At 36.0% G+C, this 26,080-nt stretch overlaps 3 protein-coding genes across 7 annotated transcripts; all 3 read left to right on the top strand.

Annotated features, from left to right (window-relative positions):
* The first annotated feature begins 471 nt into the window (after positions 1 to 471).
* LOC120333421 (autocrine proliferation repressor protein A-like) lies at positions 472 to 6,951 on the top strand. Its single transcript, XM_078119203.1, has 11 exons — positions 472 to 558; positions 627 to 789; positions 875 to 1,058; positions 1,532 to 1,636; positions 1,714 to 1,864; positions 2,201 to 2,293; positions 2,375 to 2,504; positions 2,707 to 2,912; positions 3,331 to 3,461; positions 3,781 to 3,943; positions 6,678 to 6,951. Exons 1-11 carry the CDS (start codon positions 529 to 531, stop codon positions 6,795 to 6,797), a joined length of 1,476 nt encoding a protein of 491 aa, XP_077975329.1. The 5' UTR covers positions 472 to 528; the 3' UTR covers positions 6,798 to 6,951.
* Positions 6,952 to 8,300: 1,349 nt separating this feature from the next.
* On the top strand, positions 8,301 to 12,911 carry LOC120333422 (autocrine proliferation repressor protein A-like). Its single transcript, XM_039400845.2, has 11 exons — positions 8,301 to 8,495; positions 8,719 to 8,878; positions 9,238 to 9,421; positions 10,115 to 10,219; positions 10,288 to 10,438; positions 10,609 to 10,701; positions 11,288 to 11,417; positions 11,559 to 11,764; positions 11,935 to 12,062; positions 12,189 to 12,342; positions 12,749 to 12,911. Exons 1-11 carry the CDS (start codon positions 8,478 to 8,480, stop codon positions 12,866 to 12,868), a joined length of 1,449 nt encoding a protein of 482 aa, XP_039256779.2. The 5' UTR covers positions 8,301 to 8,477; the 3' UTR covers positions 12,869 to 12,911.
* Positions 12,912 to 17,695: 4,784 nt separating this feature from the next.
* On the top strand, positions 17,696 to 25,120 carry LOC120333438 (uncharacterized). 5 transcript variants are annotated; one of them, XM_039400866.2, is made up of 8 exons: positions 17,696 to 17,744; positions 18,256 to 18,331; positions 18,581 to 18,671; positions 19,056 to 19,184; positions 21,266 to 21,379; positions 22,229 to 22,441; positions 23,233 to 23,430; positions 23,551 to 25,120. In XM_039400866.2, exons 4-8 carry the CDS (start codon positions 19,084 to 19,086, stop codon positions 23,702 to 23,704), a joined length of 780 nt encoding a protein of 259 aa, XP_039256800.2. In that variant the 5' UTR covers positions 17,696 to 17,744; positions 18,256 to 18,331; positions 18,581 to 18,671; positions 19,056 to 19,083; the 3' UTR covers positions 23,705 to 25,120. The 5 variants fall into 5 exon arrangements, with proteins under 5 accessions (XP_039256800.2, XP_039256799.2, XP_077975693.1 ...); XM_039400865.2 differs by lacking the exon at positions 17,696 to 17,744 and having other exon boundaries at positions 18,107 to 18,331; XM_078119567.1 differs by lacking the exons at positions 17,696 to 17,744; positions 18,581 to 18,671 and having other exon boundaries at positions 18,107 to 18,331.
* Positions 25,121 to 26,080: the final 960 nt, after the last annotated feature.

The raw sequence follows: 26,080 nt of genomic DNA, 5'->3' as shown, positions 1-26,080 counted from the left end.
CCTAGTCAGGTTCTAGTTTCATGGCAGTTTAAAATTAGAGTTCCTATTTCGAATCGAGTCACAAATCTAATCGAGTCACAAGTCGAGTCTGAGTCATAGTAGATTTTTTGAGCAAAAGTGGAATGAATTACCATAAGTAAGTAAGATGACATTACGACTTCCACCCTAGCATTATTCTGAAAGTCAAACAAGGATCTAATAATGTATTGGCAATATTTGCGTCGGCATCAACACGGCGTAGTTCGAGTTAAGGCTGCAACAAGATAGTACGAATTTGCACGACGTGCAAGAAACCCGTTTACACAATCACTTTTAGGCTTAGCCAAAGTTTCTGAAAGATAACAGCTTTGCAGTACTAATCAAACGGAACGAAATAGTTGGCAAATTAATAGTCACGCGGCTACGCCAAACAGCTGAAAGTATTGTTTGCTCAATGCATCGCAGTAAACATGATCGGGCATATCTTCATTAAATAAACTCAATCATTCTGTTAGTTAGGTGGTTGTTAGGTTTTAGTATTTTTGTAACATGGAAGGAATGAGTTTTATCGGTCTTACGGTAGGTTACCTCGAAGATATTTTTCTATGCAATAAGAGAATAGTTTGTATATTGCAATATTTTGACAGGTGATCTTTGCTATAATTTCAACCAGCTGCGGAACACCACTAGATGATTACGTATTCAGAGATGATGGGTATTACAAGTATGAAGTCATTGACAAATGGACCAACAAAGCCCCTGGTGTGACGTCATACTTATTGAACATGACCTCACAGCGATGGTTAACAGGTACCTATAGCTTGCTTCACTTTGCATCGTTGAACTTGTGTAGATTTGATTGTATTTTTGTTACATATATGAACCTTTTACTAAGATGACGATGTCACAAGATCCATATGGTGGCATGATCTGATTGTGAATATCCCTGATACGTTTGATGCCCGGATGAAAGACAGCGCGTACATGCTCATTGAAGGAGGCTCTAATTCGGGAGGTTTGCCCTCAACAACAGACGATTTCTTTACTGAAATGCAAATGATTGCTTCCACGACAAAAAGGTAAAATTGAAATGCGGTCTCTTTTGATTATATTCGGACTCATCGATAGTAAAACAGCAATGAGTCTCGTCCAAACGGAAAATAGGCAATGAATGGCCCTTGTTGACTCATGTTAAACGACGTGTAGACTGAAATCTGACATTCTGAAGTCGATTCATTTCAAGTTAATTACCACTCAACCGAATTGACTAGGTGATCTGGAGTACGGCGATTTGAGTAGGTTGAATCAAACATGCCATCCTAGCCACTATTTTTATCTATACGACTGCAAAAATAGGGGGGAGTGTATTTTATAGCGATATCGCGAAATGACATCTTATAGAAAACCCAAGTTCTCCGCTAATTGGGACGCCATAGCTGTAAACTGGCCTTCATCGCAGTTTTCAAAATATGGCTGTAGCTACAGTATTAGTATTGTTAATCTTGGAATTTCACAGTAATATTCTATTGATTGAGATACTTTGATTATCTAGTGTCACTGCATTGTTGCGTCAAGTTCCAAATCAGAGTCTTGTTTTCAAAAAAGATATACTTCAGAGATCCCGTACGGAAGACGAAATTATTGCCTATACATGGAGGTAAAAAAGGATTGTGCTCTACATTTCACTGCTTTTTTATACCTTTTTTTAAATGTGTGTTAATCCTGAATTTCAAGGCATTTCATTGATGACCCATCCGAGCCCTATTGGTTACTTCGAATGCCAATGACAAAAGCAGCAGTTAAAGCTATGGACACAATAACTGATTTTGTCAACAAAACACGTGGCCAAGAAGTCAGTAAATTCTGCGTAGGAGGGGCATCTAAAGTGAGTAATATATATCCACTAAGATTTAATGCTAAGGTGACTCGCATATGGGGTACGCTTATCAGGTATGTTGATAGGATATGATTTTTATATTTATCCCGAATGATGTTGTACCAGATATATACATATATATATATGATTTTCCGTCTGCTAAGGTCTGGCGCCATTGGCTCGAATCCAAATATGATCTTTTATAAAAACATTACTGTGCCCCGAGTAGTAAACGTACAGATGCCGTTCTTCAACATAATGTAATCTACCAAGAAAACTTGAATGTGGTGAACATATCTGAATAGGTGCCAGACGATTGATATTATATATATATGTTTATTTTAGAGAGGATGGACCACTTGGACAACTGGGGCTGTTGATAGCAAAAGGGTGACTTGTATAACTCCAATCGTACTTGACGTTCTGAACATGGTGGAGGTAACTATTTTTGTTGTTTAGAATACTCTACTTATTAGTTATGCTCCGACATAAAACCTTACGTTTATGGCATTATTACAGAATTTACATCATCATTATCGTGCTTATGGAGGTTGGTCATTTGCCCTGGGTGATTATTTCTTTGCAAACGTGACAGCAGATCTCGATAACCCGAATACCCAGAAGATGGCGGACATTGTTGATCCATATTGTGAGTTTGTATACCTTATCAGTCAAAAAGTTTTTCATCCATCTACTGAGCAGATGCCATCGTTTTATGGCGGGATACAGCATGAGCCCGGCACTCAAAGTACTAACAAAATTAAGGAAATTAAAAATAAAAACAAATGGTATAAAAAACAGCATGGTAATTATGTACATATTTATAGTATCAATTAATAATTTTATTACAGCATACAGAGATCGTTTGACCATGCCTAAAATGGTCATAAGTATGGGAGGAGATGAATTCTTTCTTCCTGATGATTCTCATTATTATTTGAAAGACATGGAAGGTCCAACATACGTAAACATGGTTCCCAATGACGAACACGAATTTCACGGTCACGATCTACAAGTTTTCAACAACATAAGATCATTTTACGTTTCTGTTATGGGTGTACGTATAATAGTAATTTATTAGATAAAGACTAGATTATGGATGTTTCCCCGAGCATCGATTTCTTTGTTTATGTCCGTAACAATAACCAATCAGCAATAAGTCGTAAGAAGGACGTAAGAATTGCAAAACAAGCATAAAATATTCTGCAATAGTAGAGTATAGGAAGAATTTGTTGGAGGGCGTGGAAACATCCATTTGTAGCAGTAGTTTCTTTATTCTTGCCAAGATATTATTCTTCTTTATGAACACGGATGAGTCCATGAGAAGAGTATGTAAGAGTTGCCTCGTGGTATTTCGGCAGGGAACGCGCGACCCAGAGCGAATTAAGCAGTGTAACTAAGATTGATTCTTAATCGGATACTAACGGATGTATTTTTACTCTGCTCTTCACTTTTCGTGTTCTTGTTTGACACAGGGTTATAAAATTCCGAAAGTAGCTTGGACGCTACAAACTACACCTACGGGTGGTGGATCTATTGATGTGACCACCGACACAAAACCGGTTCGAGTTTCTGCATGGACGGCGACTACTTTGTCTCAAGATAGGTAAGCACCTTTCAACTCCTTTATATTGTACTAATCAGAGTAATAGTTTAGGGAATGGAATGATTGAAAGTGGAACTCCCATTTAGCTAAACAAAATTCCAATTTCATTTGAACATTTCTTCTATGGTTTATTACTGAAACAAATGATAGGCATTGTTATAACCCTTACGAAGTGGTAGGGCCTATTATATGGCTTAAGATACTCAATCATTGCATTTTGTTATTTTTGTTACCTTGGCGTGCCATAAAAAACGAGAAACGCAGTATCAGCGAACGCGTAGGGAAAATACATCAATTATGTTTTCTCTCTGTCTTCCAGACGCGATTTTCGTCTCAATATACTTGATCCAAAGGATAGTTTGAACGGACCAATACCTCAAAATGTGATGTGGATTGGAAGTGATGTCACCACAATAAGTGAAACACATTTTTCACACAGTGTGGATAAGCCTGAGAAAGGATGGACAGCTTTCTTTATTCAGGTTAATTACTCGCTGTTTTAAAAATGGAAGATTTAATCTACACTTTAGCGACACGTATTTAATGCTTATGCAATTGAGAAAAGTTTGTTTGTAGCGTAGGGCATTCGGATGATATTGCAGCGTAAAATTAACGAGTAAAACATTTGTTGGCAGCGTCATTTAAAATTATAATTTTTGTAAACGATAAAAATAGGCTTGCACGTAATTGACAAAAATCAATTCCGTAATTACGGCAAAATCAATTACGTAATGACCCCGTAATTGCGATATTTTTCCACGCATTTAAACCTATCATAACAACCAATTGAATCCACTTCTTTTCCGAATGGGACATTGAAGTTGGGTTTTCATATTCTTGGCAGTACTACACGCCGTCGTCAGATGTTAAAGACAAATATCAAGGAGTGAATTCAAATTAATTTTATTCTGATTTTTATCTTTTGTGTTAGCTTTGGTTTTCCTTTATCACCTTCGCAAATTAACCGTCCCATTTTTATGCGATCAATTTTATTTTATCATTACCGACACTGGTATACGGATATTTATGAAAACGATAGTTTTTTAAAACCACCTTAGTACTGAATAAAAATTACGGGTTTCTAATTTATTAACCAACGACGAGCGTATTCTCTCGTTTGATTATACTTGCGATTTCCTCGCGACGAAGACTTGTTTTTGCAGCGTCTTCTGCATTATCCGACATTACTGCCTTGTTAGCATTTTATAATAATAATTATTGATGTCGACTTATTGACGATATTCCGATTACCATGCTTCATTTTACATTTAATCATTTCGCGGACTGAATGTTTATAACATTATTTGCGATAAATTTAGATCAAATATTATTTATTTGCGTATAATTTAAATACCGAACTTATATGATATGCCTTCTCCGAAAATACAAAGTTATATCGCAAAACAATGCATTTTGTGACATTTATTTTACACTCACGACATTTATTTGCTAACTCAAGTCGGCGATCCTATCGGCCAAGATTGACACAAATTTGGTCGGTATTCAAGTCGACGATAAATCAAAATAAGTTGCCGCATTTGGTAAGACAGTTAATCATACATGGCCGAAATATTGAGAGGAATTGTGAAAAACATCATGAGCAAGGCCAAGTCCAGACTGATATATAACGATAAAACCGTTAACAGAACATCAAGATTTTGTAATAGAAAATGGATCTCGCACAGAATAAACACACTGGCTCATATTTGATAGCAGTTAAATTTTTAGCGGTCCGCGAGGAATCCATCGTTTTGTTGTTTCTCTGCCGTCTCAGTCGCTTTACCGATGCCGAGAAGACGAAGTTGCGTTGGTTCATTACGCAATCTCTCTTTTGTAGTTATATTGCTATTTGATAAGCGCGACATTTATTATCACGGCGAGGTATTGGCGCGAGTGATCGATCGCTCTTTTCGCTTATTTGGTTCCAATTCGTCGCGAAAGCTCTTCGTTAAATTTCACAAGATCGTCGTGTTGAAAGGTTATAGATATTTTCCTGTTTATACCCCAAGTCTGAAATAAAACAGCCAAAAACAGTATGATATTCCATGTTCATATATCAAGTGTTGATATTAACAATAAAGAATGGTTAAGCATTGCTAATCCACACTTGGTGGGGAATTCCCACTATTTAAACGCGTGACTATAAAATAGAAACGGAACATATATACCATAAGTAACGGAAAACTGGAACAAGTAAATAATAAATAAAAGTAAAATGGATACAAATGTTTGATAGACCATGTTTGATAGATTGATCTCCTGCGTTCATTAGTCATTTCACCCGAAGAAGTTGAAACCGGGCGTGTTAGCGTCCATCGGTCTTAACACAATTCTTCCCCCTATCTACGGTTGTTATGTACATTGGCCATGGCCATGCTAGATAAGATGCGAGAGAAGTTGAAACCAGGTGTGTTGGCGTCAATCGGTCTCAACGCAATTCTATCCCTTATCTACGGTTAAGTTGCGGGAGAAGTTAAAACCAGGTGTGTTGGCGTCAAACGGCCCTACTCAGTTCTTCCCCCTTAACTACGTTACTAATTTACATTGGCCATGCCAGATAAGTTGATAATAGGTTAGTAAATGGCAACGCGTCATGCCTTCCTTCACCTACGTAACAAGAGAGAGAAAAACGGCTGCGAATACCGGAACTCTAACTTCTTCTACTTGTTGAGCTTTCATTTTTCGCAATCGACGAAATTGACTGCTTTGAAGAAAGCTCGTTTCAATGCAATAATTACGACTTTACGTAATTCGTAACTTCCCTTCCGTAACTCCAAATAATTACGTAATTCCGTAAATCCGTAAATTACGTGCAAGCCTAGATAAAAAGATAAGATAATGGATTGTCAAAGCTATTTACCGATATCAAATTGATAGATATCTTTAACATTCTATCATACTTCAAAGTCTTAAATGTATAATTTATCTCATTTTCCCATTAATCTAAATGATTGTGCCGGTGAGGTTTGTTACATTTTCGAATATCAAAATGGATATTTCAATCACAACTTTGTGCATAGCGAGATGGACTTCTGAATTCACACCGATTGTCAAACAAGCCACGTTTTCTAATATGTAATAGCAGTCCTATATACTTTAAAATTTAATAAAAGGTATATGAACGAACAAAATAAAATCGTAGCCATAGTCGACGCCATTGAGCTATTTCGATAATATCACGAGTAAATATTAATGCCCTGCTCTCATGTTTTACAGTTGGGATTTCTAGGACCAAATGGAACCATTTTCGAGTGCACAACAGAGACAAATATAGCACCGAATACATTCCCATTTGAAGATTGTCATGGGGTCGGCTGTACTGGGTTTCTTTTATAACTTCTTTCAGTATTCCAAGGCATGTATCAGAAAAATCAGTTGAGCAATTATTTACTATTATATTATCACTTTGCATAATTTATTGCAATATCATTATGTTTCACTCAAAAATAAAACTATTTATAAATTATTTTTACGTGTCTCATTCTCAGATTAGAATTGTAGTCAGTATTCGGCAGAAGTTAAGTAACGTATAAAGGTGCACTGTAGATATCATAGAGTACTGGCTTTTAGGCTCTGTCGACTATACTGATTAGTTTTCCAAGCAACGGAACAAATTTTTAGCATTTATTCAGACGGCAGAATTCGTCTGTATGTTATACTATAACACGAACCAACACAGTGGGCGATTTACCTAAATCGCTTGCACGTAAACCAGACATGTGTAAGTATTGATATGTGGTGTCGTTCAACTGACAAGCTGCTGATAAATTTCCAACTGCATGGTGACCTAGAAAAACAGATATTTCTCAGTTAATTGAAAGATAAATAAAAAAAATTCATTCAACATTTCAAACTTCTATATTTGTATGATTGTACTTGATAGTTGCAGTGATCTATGGAGGTTATGACAAAGGTTATGTTCTCTCTAAAATATTACCTGTTATATGATCTGGTTTCTGTTTGTTGGGTCATCCTGTGTTGTACATTGTCGGTACACATGACCTTGAAACTTTATAATGTATAATGTGACCTTGAAACTTAACTTTATAATGATATTTTGTGAGCAATACATTTATTGTTAGCAAAGGGATTTTTATAACACTTTCCTGTTCTCTATTATTTGCTACGGACGAAAAACTTCTCTTCCCTTATTGCATTTTGTTGATATCGTTATCAGAACGACCTCTAATCAAGGACTTTATTTTAATTGAAACACCACTCAAAGTACATCAAGAAGATCTGACATTTTCAAATTTAATACACTCAAACACAATCTAGGGTAAAACACATTTAATTCGAATATGTTTGATAAATCATGCTTGAACTATAATAATATACAAACAGATTTGCAATGCATCTGACTAAATATTAACTTGTCACATGTGCCGCTAATAATTAAACATTTGCAATTAAAATCAAAACTATTCTCGATTCATTGTTGATCAAGCATGTCTCGTGTATAAATATTTATTTTTGAGTTTGCAAATGATCAAACATAAATATTGCATACGATTGGGTAACACGCTGAAGTTGGTTGAAACAATATAGGCATTGCTTATGAGCATAACGTATATTCTTTATTGGATAATCAGCTGTGATGTAAAAGAGGTAAAAGTTGAGTGGGTAGAATAAGTGTAGCCAGTATTATATTGCTAAAAGCAGGAACATCCAATAATATTAAATATAGTAATGGTAACAAAATGTGAGCACTGGTAAAAAAAATACCGTTTTTGGAATAGCAATTATCTATGTGCTGGCAAAATCTAAATGCGACCCGAGTTGTTAATATCTACTTGATCAAGGAGTGCTCATGATTCTGTTATGGGCAATCAGTATTTATAAAATTTATTACAAGTATACGAAGATTCATTTTCAGATTGTTCCTATTTTCACTAGTGTTTTGAGATGAAATGAAACTGGAAATTGAATTTTTCAATAGTGTATATGAACTTTTGTGATATATCTCACAGCAATAGGTAACGTCAACGTAGCGATAGCGATAATACGAAGAAAAACATGAAATTCGTGATATTGGTAAGTGGTTTATTTTGTTATAATGTCTTGAAGAATATGTCGGATTATGTACATATGTGATCCGTGTCAAACAAAAGTTTTTATATTATACTGTCTCCTCAACAATAACTTTATCAAGCAGCTATTCGATGTTTTAAAATGTGAACTTATCCAAAAAAAATTATAACTGAATTCTGGAGTGTGATCTATTTCATGCAATGGTCATTTCTTTTGATTTTTGTAGTTTTGTGCTCTGATCGCCACAGTAAGCAGCACGCCTTTAGACGACTACGTGTGGAAAGACGATGGGTATTTCAAATACGAGCTTCTTCGGGATCGAACGTACAAATCACCAGGCGTTACGTCATACACGCTGAATATGACGTCACAGAGGTGGCTGACAGGTACTTTGGCGGAATACTAATAGATCTGAACACTTGACAGCAAAGCTAGGATGTCGCAAGTGATGTATCGATTCGATTACGACCAAGATCAGTCATTCCTATTAATAATTACTACATTTACTTCCATAAGGGATAGGGAAGACCTCGGGTGGTTCGCCTTGCTGTTCCTTAGTCTAACATCCATAGGGTGATTCTAAAGTATGTGACGGTACTTCGAATCGATTCAACTTAAGTCAATTGCTTTTTAAGCAAAACGAGACTCAGATTCGAAATTTGAAGTATGCTATACTTTGTACTCTATATCTAGAGAGCCAGGTATTAGGTACATTGAAAAATTTGTTTGCAATTTTACGTTACAGATGCTGATACAACCAGGTCAATATGGTGGCATTATTTGATCATTAACATTCCCGATGTTTTCGATCCTGCCATGGAAAATAGTGGATATTTGCTTATTGACGGCGGGGGTAACACAGACACTCCCCCGGATACTACAGATACATTTGTTGAATTTATGAGTCTGATTGCAGTATCGACGGGAAGGTATATATATCTGTTTGTTTTTATCATGTGGGTATACATCAAATAACGAAATGCTATAAGCCGAAAACAACTTAGGTTACTTTGACTAATTTATAAGCTAGCAAAAACTGAAGAAGGAAAAAGCGTTGAACTAGATAGCGATCGGAGACCGCCGACTTATCGATCAGCGGTTTCGATTCCTTCGCTCTGACTCAAGAGCGACACCGCGTGTCATATCACTAATCAATTAATAACTATATATATATAATAATTATATATATAATTCATCCAAATCAACAGGCTTTTAGTCCGAGATATGATGAATGCACATGCAAAATTTGGAGCATTCGTGAGATATCGCGTAACATAAGAAAGTGCCTGACAGACAAACAAATACCTATCGACATACTAGCATACCATGCATCTCAAAACAAAACAACCGGGTAACTATTATAATACCCGTCATGGACTCGTAGCCGGGCGAGAGGCCATGGTTTGCTACATGATTATGCGGTTTATAGGCTTCCCTCTCCTCCGAGGTAGATATGAAAATCATATCCCATCCTAAAAGATTCCTATGTCTGAATGAGTGAGCGCGTGTACAAAGCCTCATTCGGATTGTTGGGGAAAAAAGTCACGTGAAATAATATGTGTGTCACCGAATGTATCAAAATTCTATATTACAGATTTGTAAACAAAATTTGATTTTATTAGCGTAACTGCGGATTTGAAACAAATTCCAAATGAGCATTTGATGTTCAAAGAAGACCCTGAAAAGAAATCACGAACGGAAGATGGAATAATCGCGTATACCTGGAGGTAAAGCATGAAAATTTCATGTAAATTAGTAGTAAAACAATTGAACTAAATTGCTAAATCTGTCTCAGACATTTCATCGACGATCCTACAAAGCCAGAATGGCTTCTACGTATGCCCATGACAAAAGCATCAGTGAAGGCAATGGATGCAGTTACTGACTTCGTCAACAAAACTGTTGGAAAAGTCGTTGAAAACTATTGTGTTGGCGGTGCATCTAAGGTAAATTTGTTATGCCTTATTCAAGAAGCGTAAATGCTTCGCATCTTTACTACAAACAAAATTGATATAAGCTGTCATATGTACATAATTGAGTGCTCTTAATTCTGCTAATAAATAACCTTACTTACTGACATTTGTAAATATTTATATGTATACGTATTGTTACATAGCGTGGATGGACTACTTGGACTACCGGCGCCGTTGATTACAAACGAGTGAAATGCATTACTCCAATTGTCCTTGACGTATTGAACATGGTTCCGGTAAGTACATAGTGAAATAGATTTGAATGTAACTGATTTATAACTACTCAACATTTTTTGTTTATGAGTAACGTACCATTTCCTCTATTGGGTAAGAATTTTTAAAGGGGAGCTTTTTTTTTCGAGTTGTTTAGTGAAATATTTCTTTCCTCCTCAACTAAAGGAGGCTAAATCGATTTACTAACTAAATCGATTTCATTGCTTGAAAAAAGGCTGATGGAGTCTTTAGAAGTCTATTACTTTTATTTGCTATGTTCTTTTGATTTGAATCGGACATTATATTTATTTTAATTCATAGAAACATTTCTATGAAGCATAGAAACAACATACAATGGATAGTCAAAACTTGACAGTTTGGGTACTTACACTTTTTAGTTCGAAAATGAAAGTGAAATAACAGCTCTGCGTCTCAATCTGATGTGAGGGTTTTTGGAATTCTAAAGGCTAATAAAATTCTATCAGTAAAGCCCGTATTTTCCTTCCAATGCCACTGAACCGCGGGAGAGATCAATCTCATCCTAATCACAAAACTGTAGCGCAATATGACTCTGTACTAAACCATCCTTTTTACATTTGGATTTCTTAGAATCTCCATCATCATTACCGAGCATACGGTGGATGGTCTTTTGCAATGGAGGATTATTACGAACAGAATATAACAAGAGATTTAGATCACCCTAACACACAGAAAATGGCAGATATTGTGGATCCCATTTGTAAGATTTGATGCTCACGCTTGTAATAATTAATCTATTCTCCGTTTTGAACTACAACTGTAGGAATTTTAAACTTTAATTTTAAACTAATTACAAGTTTCAAATAGACTACTGCTAATTAAATTATGATTAATATCACAGCTTACAAAGATCGTCTGACTATGCCTAAGATGATATTTAATTCTGGTGGTGACGAATTCTTTCTTCCTGATGATTCTCATTACTATTTGACTGAGATGGAAGGACCAACTTACGTGAATATGTTACCAAATGCTGAACATTCTTGTGCTGGGCACGAATTGCAACTTTTCTTCAACATAAAAGCGTTTTATGTTAGTGTTATGAAGGTAGAAAAAGTTTGATTTTTATTCTCGTCTTCCTTATTACATTATTCTTTCTTCAACTCATTTCTTCGTTTCTTTTATTCATTCATTTTCTATCCGTCCCTTCTATTTGCCACTTTACCCATTTTAATTTGTTAACTTATATTTTTACCGTTTAAACACTGTTTGTGCAGGGATTCACACTTCCACAAGTGTCTTGGACATTTGCAAGTACAGCAACCGGTGGAATTATTGAAGTAACCATGGATACCAAACCAGTACTTGTCAGATATTTCCACGCTGTTTCGGAATCTAAAACGAGGTTATCTCAGTTTGTATTGTGGCACACAGCCTGTTACCTACATTTTAGTTCGACGTATATATGCACCACTTTATGCATTTGTCTATCTGGCTATATCTAATGGCAGAACAATATATTCTATTTTAGGAGAGATTTTCGTCTTCTCAAAGGAGGCCCCAACGGACCAACGCCTCAGGTTAATTTGTGGGCTCACGCAAACGCTACTAAAATAGATGAATTCCATTACAAAGCAGAAATAGATAATCCTTTCCAAGGTGGATGGAGAGTTTTTTTTATACAGGTATGCACAGCTAAACTATTTTTAGTTAACTCCCTCTACGACTACGTCGTTAAGAAATATTATCATGTGTCCCACATTTCCCACGCGGATGTATCGATGGCATTACTTGTCTCACTCGACACATTCTTTTTCCACTTGTCCGATTGCATCATTTTCCCCACAAGTCCCGTACCAAACGCAAGTGGGACAGCAGTGGAAAAAGGGTGACAGGTGAGACACACGGGGCAAGTGGGACACGACATTTTTGAGACACGCTTCCTCTATTTCCCGAATCGATGCCGAAATATTGGATGAACCAAAAATAATAAAATGACTACGTGGGATAGCTAACATTTTTGTATGTGAATCGGGTCTATTACGAACTTAATACAAACTTGTGGATTTGTAACAACGATTTATATTCCAGATGACATTCCCTGGTCCTGATGGGACTCACTTTGAATGCACAACAGAAACCAACATCATACCAAGTATCTTTCCATTTCCAGAATGTTATGGGGACGACTGCTATGGTACTTTGGTCTAAACTGTCTGCACCACTAAGGTTGCCATAATGTTATTGGGATATTAAGAGAGAAAATCTGCTGATTAATTTTTAATTAAATTACTTACATCTGTTTATATCTATATGAAATTGTTCATAATTTGTGATTTCAGTGATTATTTTGTTGATCACCGAATATAGTATTGTATAAAAAGATGCAATAAATATAAAACACACGTACAAGAGTATATTTTCTATATAATCTGAAAATACGAATGTAAATTCTACGATAACAAATCGGAGGGACATTCACGAATCCACGTAAAAAGTTAGGTACTTCCGTGGTGTGTGTACTAGGTTAAGGTTAGGCCATAATTTCATTCCGATTTTCCTTATTTTAGTTCTATTACGAGTTCGGGTACCGTCTGTGTTAGCCAAGTGAATATACCCCCTGCTCGTAGATTTCAGTCCCTTCACACAACTCGATGTAAAAAGGCGAACGAAATTAGTTACCTCCATACCTCCTACACACCCTTCTGGAGCTGCAAAAGTTAACCTGTTATTACCTTCGTCATGAAATTCGATAGAAATCCGTGACGGAAACTATTTGGGAGTTTTTTTTCGTGTCAAAGATACTTGCAAAGTACTCCTTTCTCGCCAGGATTTGCCTTCTAAACTGTGCATCGCATTATTGGTAGTCGGTCAGACCGGTTCCATTACATTTGAACCCACGTACATTTGAACCCACGACAATTGCACCTATGGGATTTTTTTTGTTTCACGGATAGTTAAACCCATACTAACCCATGGGTTTTAGCACCCGCATATAGATTGAACCCGTGGATATACGCATGGGTTCAAATGTACGTGGGTTCAAATGTACGGTCACCGGTCAGACCACATAGACAGATTTAGACAATGAGAGGCGCTAGGTTGTTTGTTAGGCCCATCTTTTACAATCACGTCACGTCACAAAAATCTAATATAATGTCATTGACTAATGTTTATTATGACGTCAATTTTTTATTCCATAAAATACAAAATTTTAGTTACAGGCAAGATACGTAAGCTAATCGTGCTTTGATTGTCAAAAACTTAGTCTACTGGCTGTAGAAAAAAGTGATATATTGCAACATCAGCAATCTTTACAACAACAGCGATTATTTAGCAAAATAATTCAATTCATTAGACTCTTCTAGACTGAGGTACAGTATCAAATAGTCCATGTTAAGCGACTCTTGAAGTAACGGCTCCAATTACCTCAGATAAGAACGACATTTTTATCGAATTATTTGTATTTTGCCAAATCATAAACAATCTGCACGTCACAACAAGGTGAGCAAATAAATCTCCACCTGTTGTGCCTAACCCGAGTCATAGCAGTGACTAAATAACAGTTATACATACGCAGACGCGTAACAGCCTAATGATCCAATGGTAGCAATACCAACATCCAAACGAGAATATCGGTCAGAGACCGAAGACTTATCGATAGAAAGTTAGGGGATCCCCCAAAACAGCGCTCTTACTCCATAGTGACACCTTGTGTCCCATCACTAATTAATTAATAACTCGCTAATTATACGACATAATTCGCCCAAAATCAATAGGCTACTGGTCCGAGATATGATGAATAGACATGCAAAATCTGCAGCAGACTCGCGTGCATCTAACAGACAAACAGACAGATAAACAGACAAATACCTATCAACATACTTACCGATTAGAATCGATAAGTAATAACCCAATCTTCAAAAATTTCATCTGTTGATAGGCTATTCATTGGGCAGTTCACAATATCTAATTTAACGCTATAAATATCAATCAATTTGTTGTTATACGACTCAAATTTCACGCAGATTCCAAATCACCTGAGTATTTAAACTTTAATTAAAGCATAGCAAACCATCAGTCCTCAAGTCGGCAGGCTCAAAATTGATAAAGTCTGCGGTGATGAACGAATTTGTGAGGTCATACAGTGCGCGTTGTCGCTATTGCTCGTCGGTGATTGAAGATGGAAGAAGTTCGGTGTCCCCAAAATGTCGTGTCCCACTTGTTCCACGTGTCCTACCTGCCCCACTTGTACCACGTCTCCCACTTGTACCACTCTTGTTCCACTTGTCCCGTGTCCCACTTACGTGTTACAAGAGTGGTACAAGTGGGACACGTTTTCCGGGACAAGTGGTACAATTGGGACATGTGGTACAAGTGGGACACGTGCGACAAGTGGGACACGTGCGACAAGTGGGACACGTGGTACAAGTGGGACAAGGGGGATACGACATTTTGGAGACACCCGAAGAAGTCGTTTACATTTTTATATATACCAATCGGTTAAGCCTGCGGTTTCAAAACTTTTTGTTAGTGCGGCGCCAAATTATCAGGGAGAAAACTTACGCGCACTTCCACGAAAACAAATTGCTGTCTTAAAATAAAACTAAGTGATCGTAAAAGAACACTGAATGTAACAGAAAGAAAACGACATAGGAAGGTAAAATGAATTTATTGCTTCAAATACATAGCTTTTAAAACAGGAAACAATAAAACGCGGATACGTGAAAAAGTAAATATGCTTATTATTATTAAAAATTTATATATTATATTAATAGGTAAAGAATTTTACTAGGTTCGAAAATAGAAATGGCGAATGGATGACATGATATTCAGAACCAAAGCACAAAAACGTCGAAATATATTTTGATGGCTACCAAGGTAAAACTTTTCCATTTCCTATTCATTAGCTGATCAGTGTTGTTATTCTACCATTTTCGGTCAATATATGAGAACTGGTCCAAAGCAAGGTCACGGTCACTAACCCATGACTAATCCGTGAGCAAAAATACGGGTAGCGGATCCGGATTGAATATTTGTTGAAGCGATACATGAAGCAGATTCGGTCTATAGTGATCCATACGATCAGACAACAACCATCCAGTATTGGAATGCAATATTTTGGGGAAATCAGATATAAATTTCTTCGCACTAAAAGTAACTAGGTATGAGCTAATAGGCTTTTCTAGTTAAGGCGTTCTAGTTAAAATATGAGAAATTGTTCAAAGCAAAGTCACGAGCACTCACTCAGGAAAATTACGGGTAGAGGCGAATGACGCATCACTAAACATTTATTGAAGCGATACATGAAACGGATCCAGTCAATACGGTGAGACACCAACCATCCAGCATTGAACCTGGATATTTTGGGGAAATTTTTTCGCACTGAAAGCAACCAAATATGACCTAATAGGCATTGCAGCCGAATAACTGCGGCAATTGAAAGCAGTGAAAGACCAAATTCGAATGTGCGTTATACAATTTTCAACACATCACGGTAAAGCGATTTAACTGCCGTAGGCGCATTTTGAGTTAGACGGAGGTTCTCAGTCGAATTATCAGAGTTGGTGAAAGCAAAAGATGAAACATGGAAGAGCAAAGTGGCTTATTTTTAGGTACGAGTACGGGCACGGCTCATGTCCTATCCGACCAATCTAGAAAATTTTTACTTAAAGTTCAGAAATGATTCTGATTCTAAATATTAAATCAACTAATCGGCGTTAGGGACGTGTGCTGTTTTGTTTTACAACAGTTTACAAATGTATTCTTTTAACATGCTTCTTTGCTAAAATGAAACGCAATTCGAATCCCGCCCATACCGAACGATTTCTATTACAACTAGGTTGTTTTGGTTTAAAACTACAACGTATTGTTCCATTGTTTTCTATTTCAAATGTAACTCCTGGATAGAAATAGTTTATTTATTGATACATATGAAATTGAAGATTTATTTAAATATAAAAATATTTGTTCGTAAAAAAGATTGCACCATTCATTTGGGAAATTTTTGTGTACTAACTTACTTACATACTCTCTGGAATCGCCCATGAGTTATTACTATCGATTGTGTGCCACTCCCTAAACACGGTAAATATGTCTGGGTAAATATTAGTCTTCCATTTTCCCCTAGCGTAGATGTAACTCAAGACGAATTTTCTTTATTAGTTCAACACTGCCGTCGGACAATCGTTGTGTAGTCGCTAGTCGGATGATATATCATGCTGTAAGCTGAGCTATATATATGATAGTGTTCGAAGTAGTATGCTTGCATTGTAACAGTATTGTTGATTTTAAATTCTTTTTGGTACATTTTGAGGTAATATAGATTTAGAGGACCTTCTGAAGTATGCGCATCAAGTTGGCGCACCATCTTAACTCAGGTTGTGTACCAGGTTAGGGTTCAGGTTGTGCGACATCTTGGTGCGCATATACTTCAGGAGTACCGATTTTGATTTGAGTACTTGATACGGTCTGTGATATCTAAGAGAACTATTTAACGCCTGAGATAATTGGTTGCTAGTCATGTTTTCATAAATCCAAAGTAGGGAATACTTGAAGCAAAGTGAAGCAATTTTCGCAAAGATAGAACAACAACTAATGTATACTGAGGAATTAAAGCTTAAATTTTTTGTTGTGTTCGCGTCTCTTCTCATCATTCTATCTTGCACAGTTCAGAAACCGCAAAAATAATTTGTTATATATCTTCATTTTATATTGTGCATCCCCGTTTCTACGCCAATACGAAGTCACATTTATTCAAAAATGAATGCAAGTATGCATGTTGAACTTTGCGCTATCGTACAATGTCGAGTATTTGATAATAAAGGTATGGTTTATCACGCTGCGTTTGGGCGACTTTATTTACCTCGATAGCTATGAATATGTACCTACGTACCGAATTCAAGTAACAATGTTTATCCTTCCTGTATACTATTAAATGATAATTTTATATCTCATAGATGTATTAAAAGAGCTCTATTTTTATTGTTTGCTAAAATAAACGTTTTTGTTGAACGCTGGACTTGTTATCTGTGTTTAAGTCTGCCAGTAACGTTACCACTCTGTTGTTAATAGAATAAGAGGAAAAGTGAGCAGTTTATATTATGATTGGTCAATTTCCAGTTTATATTATATTATTTTCAATGGAGAGGCCATTTTCGAAAATGCCTCTCAGATTACTATGTAATATATAGAGTCTATATTATAGACAGAATGTTCAATTTTTAGATCACCTACTAAAGATGTTCACTACCCCACAAAAATGTTAACCATGTACACATATTTCTTTCGTTGGTACTTTGAAGTATAACTGCTAATATTTTCGCATTCGTTACTAGTATTTTACAAGGTTGAACATAATAATCTCGAAAAAATCCTTGGTAATGCACCTGGTACTGAAACTGTAAAATACCAGTACAAGAATGATCAAAATACTGATAATCTTACTTGAAAGGCTCAGTAACGACTAGATTTAGAATATAACGTCAAAAATCAATGATGTGTTTAAATAATTGAATTACAGAAAAAACAAATGTAAAAAAACATTTTTTTTTAACTTGTATGTAATTTCCTTCCATTCAAATGCTCTTCCTCTGCAGACGAAACGAAAGCGCTCGATGAGACGATTGCAGAACTTATGCGTATTATTTTAGGTTATATAACTGGCTTTTAAAGGTAATGATTTTATTTTAATAAAAGGATACCGGTATGCAGAAAATGGTTGTGGACCCGTTTCGTATTGTTTGTATACACGACCGTTTGTTTCAAATTTACTCCACAATACCCAATACAACGATAAGGACCGCGATTACTTCAAAATAATGCATTTTCTCAGATTGTTTAAACTTAAAGCATGATATTTACGATGTATAAAAATAGACGGTCTGTCTTCGAATGACTGACGGTATTGCATATTTTTTTCAGATTAGTTCCGTTTGAACGAGACATACGCAACACTTATTGAGTCCAGATACAACAAAACGCAAAATCGATTTTTTGGCAACTTGACTTGAATGTAATAAAATTTAAATAGAATAGGTTACATCATAAGTTAAAATATAGCCTTTGTGCTATTTACGTTGTAATTGGATGACATTATCAAAAACATAATGGACTCGGAAGCAGCAGTCAGTTGCTTGATAAATTTTGAGTAGACATAATAATAAAGAGCGCACTTGGCAAAAAATTTGTTTATTCTAGTAGAATAACTTCAGAAAAAGAGTGGCGTTGCAGATTATTGGAGAGCGTTTCGACTGTTGTATAGATTAAGCTTGTTGATGGGGCGTAGAGAGCGATAAGCCTGCAATATACCCCGTTACATGCATTGGGTGAAAGGTGTGATTCTTGATATTCAATTTGACGCAACTATGTATACAATCATATTTTTCTTTTGCATTAGATTACTATATGATTGGCAGCTCTTAAGAATGCCTTCTATGTACAGCGTTGCCCGTACTGTTCTGTTAGCTCTAAAATGGAAAAGACATCCAACGGTCGTCGCCCCATTGATTAGAAATCACCACACCAGGTAAGGAATAATGATTTATATATATATATGTGAGTAACAATATATATATATTGTAGACAAGTTCACTCTATTTAAAATAAGAAATTAAACTTTTGCTTTGCCTTAAAACAACGCGCCAATGCAAAAAAGTCACCATTTATTATTATAATACAATTAGCTCTTTGACGTTTGTTTTCAGTATGATATCTGCATCAATGGCAGTAACATTTGCTTTAATTCTTTGAACTCTGAGTTTCCAGAACGACGCTACTCTCCCACCCTGGACTCCCACGGTGTCGCATGAATTCGACGCTTTGAAATTCGTAATATTCGTTTTTTTACATCAATGTAACTTCTAAACCCTTATATATCGGATGGTCTGAAATATCTCATTTGAAAGCCTATTTAGTCTTTTATCCATAACTAACATCATTTATTACAAGAAATTTTGATGAGATATGTAAGCCTATTTTTAGTCCCATTTACTAATTTTTTTGTATTCGAATAAGTTTTGACAGTCTATTTATGGATTTTTCATCTAAATTTGCTATATGTCCTATGATTTTTAAAAGGATACAAAACTACCTTTCGGGGGATGTGCGGATGTCTTTTCTAGCTTACGTTTACGTTAAAAATTGTTTTATTGAAGAATGTGTGTTTTTGATTCCAACGGTTTATGAACAAAATCGGTGAACGATTAGAAGCTAAGTTTGCGTAACGACGCAAAGTTTAATTAGGCACCGACGTTCAAGCGACATTGTTCTGCGTAATGCTTCACGTGAGTTAGATTACGCAATCACGCATTTTGTCGTTCTCATCGGCCGCGATTTAGCTAGACAACTATATTATTCAAACGAATCTTGATTGAAAATAGATATTAATTTCTAAAAAACAAAGGCCATATATACGTTTGTTATCTGATTATGGATCGCAACTTAAATGGCTGGACCAAAAAATTTGAACCACGCATGTTAATGGGGTTCCGCCGGAAACATCAAGGCTAATTTTTCGCTGTTAAATAGCGTTAAAATTACAAACAAGTGTTATCAACGTAAACGTGGAAGAGATGTTGGTCTCACTAGATCACCTGGTGAATATTATACATTTTGCGACGCGAAAGAATCCGTCGATAAGAGCTGTAACACCAGTCGCGGTGACTGGTCTTTAAATTTTGTACTTTATAACGTAAAATTTGTACGCTTTGATGAAATTCATAAGGCTGCACAATGTGCTATCAGTGAGACCGTTTACATTCTATAATGTTTGGAGCAACTGTTGGAACACCTCGTTGGAGCAAGCAAATTTTTCCGAGAAAATTCGAACATTTCATTATCCCCTGGAATGAATAATGTGAAACGCAGGATTCAAACGTTCGGCTCGGTGTGAACAGGCATCATAATACCAGTTCAAATGATACTCACTTTAAACGTATGACCTTAGGTCAATGACGTTACACACTTGCGAGGGAAGTCGATATATATGTCTTTTTCATAAGGAACGCTGAGCTGCTACGTAGCGACGTAATTGCGTAACGCAGTAATTAAGGAACATCGTTGTTTACGTCAAGTTGGCGCAGCGGACATGTGACGAATTGTGGAAAACATTGAATAAACTTGCTTATACAATTTTACTGGTGCACCATAATATTAATCTAATAGTACCTTTTTAGAGCTATCTTTAACCGCTACAAATGTGTCGATACTGTATTGGGTTAAAACAAGAACAAATCAAAGTTTTTGTTATTTAATTTGAAAAATGTTCACGCTTTTATCTTAATACATTTTATCTTAATTTCAGAATTATAATTAGTCTCCAAGATTGTCCTTCAAACAATGTAAAATTTGTCTTAACATAAAATAGGGTTCGCCGCACGACGGTAAGAACGGTGGTATCTTTTGTATCTTAGTAATGACCCTAGCGTTGATCGAGGGGTCGGTGACACCTCAGATTGTTCCGATTTGTTTAGTAATTAATTCAAAGAGGGATAATAAACCATATTCATGGTTTGTTTATTCAAATGTCTTTCATTTACTGTATTTTGTTTTAAAGTCAACACAGCGAGGTTTACACAGATTTAAATACGACGACGTTTTTATTTCCAGGTTGCAAGATGTGAATAGGAGATATTCTATGCATTCAGTAGCACGTACTGTTATGATGGCTTTGCGATGGAGAAACCATCAGACCGCTGTGTTGGCAAACCATAATCTTACCAGGTACCATAGTTTGTTTGAAAATATGCTGTTTATTTTTTGGATAAGAAAATAGAAGATTAGTCAACATTGCCCATTGGAAAAACTTTTATTTATCCAAGGCGCAGCTTGATCACTTCTGGCGTGGTTTTAAAATAAAGAGAATAATATTACCAGATAAGTGTAAAAATTAATAATCCTGGGTAATTTATTAAAATTATTTCCTCCGCGGAATAGTAGATCGCAAATTGGGCAATCTGCCATGTCGTTAAACTTTTCCAAGACGAAAAAATGGATAAACATTAAACCAAAAACACTTCTGGGGAACACGCAATTCGTGGGCCTACATCGCTTTTATATTTATTTATGACTAGATACCTCATAAGCAATTTGCTCAAATCTCTTCAAGACACAATTAATTCTATATGTAAGCGTTGTTATAGAATCGAATAAGCAACAACTTTTTGACTTTGCAAAATATATTGAAAATCAGTGGCATGTTTCTCTGAACCCAGTAAAAATAAAGATTTCATCCATCAGTTCAACCTGGGAGAGCTTGCTTTGAGCACACATATATAAAATTTGTAATATTAATCAAGAGTATACAGCGAATGTTTTACAGCAAAAGTTTTGTTTGAGGACAAATTACTAAATGTTTTTTTTTTATTTTATCTGATGACCCTTCTACGTGACAATTGCCCATGAACGGATTACTGCGTTTTTATTTGTCGAAATGCAAAATGTAGTCGACTCATAATTTATATAAGCAGCACAAGTTTTTCTACAGCAAGATTTTTATACTTGATATTTTGATGTAAAATTTATTTTCAGTCTACCGGTAGTTTAGTGAACATGTTACGTCTAATTTTTAAGCATGCGAAGCACGTCCTTGACAGTAACGTATGCGTTAAGATGGCTAAACATCAGTCGACAACATGTTGCTTCACGTCGGGAAGAACGATGGAGGCAATTCCACTTCATGGGAATTTTAGCCACTTTCTGCCGCAGGTGGATAAACTATCACCGAAGGCTTCTTACAAATCCAACTGGAGATGTAATTCCAACATCTTCTGCTATCGCAGAAAGGTAAGAGGATGTCGTGGCGTGTTTTCTGTTTTTTTATTGTTGAGAATAGATCAGCAACCGATATATCTACAATTGCATATGAGTGCTCTTTCGTATGTGCAAGTATCTGAAACATCAATCATTATTTCAATCAGTGCCAAAGGTCTTGAGAATATAAATTTTAATTTGATAATGACTAGGTGGAACATGTTCTTAAAACTGGTGTAATTTGATTCCTACGAAAGTCTTTGTTCGAATTTTGGGAAAAATTAACTTTGTTTTGATGATTTCAACATGAAATGGGGTACATTTGGGGGTTAGTTGCTACACTAGCACTTATAAGCGGCACTTTATAGAGTCCCAGATGTCGCATTTTATCATATCACTCACCGGCATTAGTGTTGTGGGAGTCATTCCTGTTGGAATATCCAAATATTGGAGCAGAATTGCACATTGTCAGAACAAACTGTATCCTAACACAACAGCCCTCCTTCTGGCCGTCTACGTTAATTAACAGAATTTGAATTTTAGGGTATCATGTATTTTGGGCGCTCCCGAAGTATGTGCACCAAGATGGCCCACTGCCTGAACCCTAACCTGGTACACATACTATGTTCAGATTGTGCGTCATCTTGGTGCACATACTTCTTGAGGTCCCGTATTTGTTGTATACCTCGCTATTTACAGACTGGCTTAGATAAACAGAACTGTTGAGATGTTGTACTAATCTCCACTTGCTTGTCTCGAACGAGTTATTTGTGTCTGCTATTTAACTGCAGTCTATCTATCCTAAGCTATATATTTTTCTTAAGACTACCGGTAATGTGCAGACTATTGAACTGCGTGAGATGTTTGAGAGACGTTGCCAATGTTGGATTTGTTACTTGCAAGTCTATTCATCCGCCGCTCCTCTGTCACAACTGTGAGATTTCAGAACAGTCTTGTGCTTGCTGTCCACGGGAACGACCATTGAACGCCATATCTATTGTAACTGGCCACGACATTTTGAGGTGAGAATATATCCAGTAGGATATAAGTGCTATCATATTAGTTAACTATATATGTCTTATATCGGTGATTCGTTAGTGAAAAACGATAAACATAAAGTTGCTTATATTATTTGCTTCCAGGTCGTCCGTCTTGGTTTCATTCCTACTGAATTGTGTTGAATGCCGGACTCGAATAGCAACTGTTCCGTTCCCATTCTGCACTCATCCACCTCTACTCTGCAGACTGTGCCAGCTGATGAATAATTTGATGCGGTGTCCGTATTGTCGTCGATGATATAAAGTACTCTGATGCTGTTTCTCGATTCGCTGTCTGACAGCTCTTTCATTCATCACATTGACTATTAATTGCAACGACTACTTAAAGTGCGAGTGGTATGGTTTGTGAGCAAACATTATACGCGAAAAACTGACTGTAATAAGGTGTGAATGCACCAACAAATACTGCTATCACAAATTTCATCAGGTAAAGCGACTGATATTACTCTGTACTGCTATTTTATTAGGCTGCCCTACATGCGAATACCTACAGACTTAAAAGTCACCTTAAGGCACGAATACACACGGGTCATGGGTCACTATAATACACTGGTTTGGAATACGGTTCTTGAGATAAATTGAATTCGATGATATTTTCGAGGATACGTATGGAACCTTAAGCAAATAGTTTAAATAAGCTTTGAACGTCTGGTTCGTACTGAAATTGATTGTTCGCGCACACTGTTATCTCACAATGACTCCAACCGATTTGGATGAATGTACCGACGAAAGACCGAATAGTCGCTGATTCCCACTAATTTGTATCAGGAAAGCGACTGCATGAAGAATTCCGTGTTTTTATAATTACCAATATTTTTATTAAACCCAATTATTACTTTTGTACTAGCCACTTTCGTAAGATAGACTTGCATCTTCTGGAGCGGTTGGATCGCAGTGTTTCTTTTGAGTTCTTAATTATTTTAAAATTTTAATAGGCAACTTAGTAAAAGACCATCCTACATTTTATATCTGATAGCTTACCTTTTAAACTAATGAAGATATATCAACATGCTCAACATTACGACAGGCATAGTATGTAAATTTTGTGTTTATATTTTTTAGGAGCCATTAATCATATTATTGCTTTATTTATTTTAATGTCACAGCAGATCTGATTTTGAATGCTCCTGGCGAGTAACTAGCTTCGCACAATTTCAACGTACATTATATTTTTTTTATTTTTACATTTTTACGAAATTTAAATATGTACTTAATATTTTGTGTAATGGTTTTTAAATATGCTTTCATCGTTTAATACATGATATAATTATTATTTTGTACTATTTTATTTTAAAAAAGCGAAAAATTAATAAAGGAAATAACGACTATGAATATAGTTCGTGCTTCCATAATACTGTTTATTTATGGCCTCATTACAGGCCGTAGATAAATCGGGTATTATATCAGTCAATGGGAAATACTTCAGCAAAATGCGACGTCGTAACAAGGCATATGACGCCATAATATCATTTTATTTCGCGACGTGGCGAATGGAATTTTAGTTATGATGGGTGTGGCGTAACAAATAATATCCTTTTGTGTAGGATTTGTCTTTCAATTGTTATATGTCTTGTTCATGTTTGTGCACACTAATACTGTCTATCACTAATATTGTCTTTCAATAAAGGTGTTTGCAAAGCAATATTTCGTGCCTAATTTGGACATCGTGGTAACTTATAATAAGTCTGCGATAAGAGCGAATCGTCGAAACATCATTACATCATATTATATAAGTAATGTATAGTCGTACCAATTTTTGCGCTGTCACTAACACAATTTGTCCCATTTCAGTGTATATCAATCAAAAATGGAGTTACGTTCGAGCTTTCAAACTTCTCTCTAAAAGTCATAAATTCCACAAGTTTACTTTTCTGAAATGACCTCTTCAATTTAATATTGGATCTTTCGCACAAAGCCCCCACCACTAATGCAAAAAATCATGAATTGGAGAAAAACAAGCCCTCCATGTTTTGAAATAATAAATTAGTAACTATCCGGTTGCGATTGGGGTTAGGGTTAGAAAGGGTTTAAAATTTTGAATTTTCAGCGTAATCTGCATTCATAACCATAACTAGATAATTTTCTTATGTTCAGCGTTGGCGTGGGTGTTGCAACCATTTGATATGCAGTAGGCGTACCTTCCGTGAGCAGCTTGTAATTTTGTACAATAATGGAAAAATAATTAAAAAAATTTCGTGTTCTGAAAGCAGAAAGACGCGCGCAAACGGTACCGACCGAAACTAACTACAAAAGCCTACTAAATGTTATGTTTGAATAAATACGTTTCATGGCATGCACAATGTATTGCTGCAAATCGTTCTACTGAGGGCGAAAAATGATATTTTTTAATCTTTAGTCATAAACGGCGACGCCGTCTAGCTATAGTTAGATCTATTCAAATCTCGTGACTACAAACTGAATAATAGCAACGAACCAAAAAATCCAAATATTGCAGCAATATATGATGTCAAAAACCTTGCAGAACTTACAATCAAGATGATACTGAGTAATAATTATTAACCCATTATTGGGAATAGATAATTCCACTATACTATAATATTCTACTGTTAGTAGAAACATTGTCGATTGGCTATAAGGGGTTAAATCACATGAC

The sequence above is a fragment of the Styela clava genome, chromosome 13, assembly GCF_964204865.1.
Source record: "Styela clava chromosome 13, kaStyClav1.hap1.2, whole genome shotgun sequence".
In the NCBI taxonomy this organism is placed as follows: domain Eukaryota; kingdom Metazoa; phylum Chordata; class Ascidiacea; order Stolidobranchia; family Styelidae; genus Styela; species Styela clava.
This window is presented reverse-complemented; position numbering and strand designations above follow the sequence as displayed.

Excerpts from the sequence above, each read along its gene's own strand:
- LOC120333421 (XM_078119203.1), top strand. The coding sequence starts at position 529 with ATGGAAGGAATGAGTTTTATCGGTCTTACG. Across the intron at positions 1,637-1,713 it reads ATTATTGCCTATACATGGAG|GCATTTCATTGATGACCCAT; the intron begins GTAAAAAAGGAT and ends CTGAATTTCAAG. Across the intron at positions 2,913-3,330 it reads TTTACGTTTCTGTTATGGGT|GGTTATAAAATTCCGAAAGT; the intron begins GTACGTATAATA and ends TGTTTGACACAG.
- LOC120333422 (XM_039400845.2), top strand. Across the intron at positions 10,220-10,287 it reads ATAATCGCGTATACCTGGAG|ACATTTCATCGACGATCCTA; the intron begins GTAAAGCATGAA and ends AATCTGTCTCAG. Across the intron at positions 10,702-11,287 it reads ACGTATTGAACATGGTTCCG|AATCTCCATCATCATTACCG; the intron begins GTAAGTACATAG and ends TGGATTTCTTAG.
- LOC120333438 (XM_039400862.2), top strand. The coding sequence starts at position 18,976 with ATGCATTGGGTGAAAGGTGTGATTCTTGATATTCAATTTGACGCAACT. Across the intron at positions 21,380-22,228 it reads GCAAACCATAATCTTACCAG|CATGCGAAGCACGTCCTTGA; the intron begins GTACCATAGTTT and ends CTAATTTTTAAG. Across the intron at positions 22,442-23,232 it reads TCTTCTGCTATCGCAGAAAG|ACTACCGGTAATGTGCAGAC; the intron begins GTAAGAGGATGT and ends ATTTTTCTTAAG.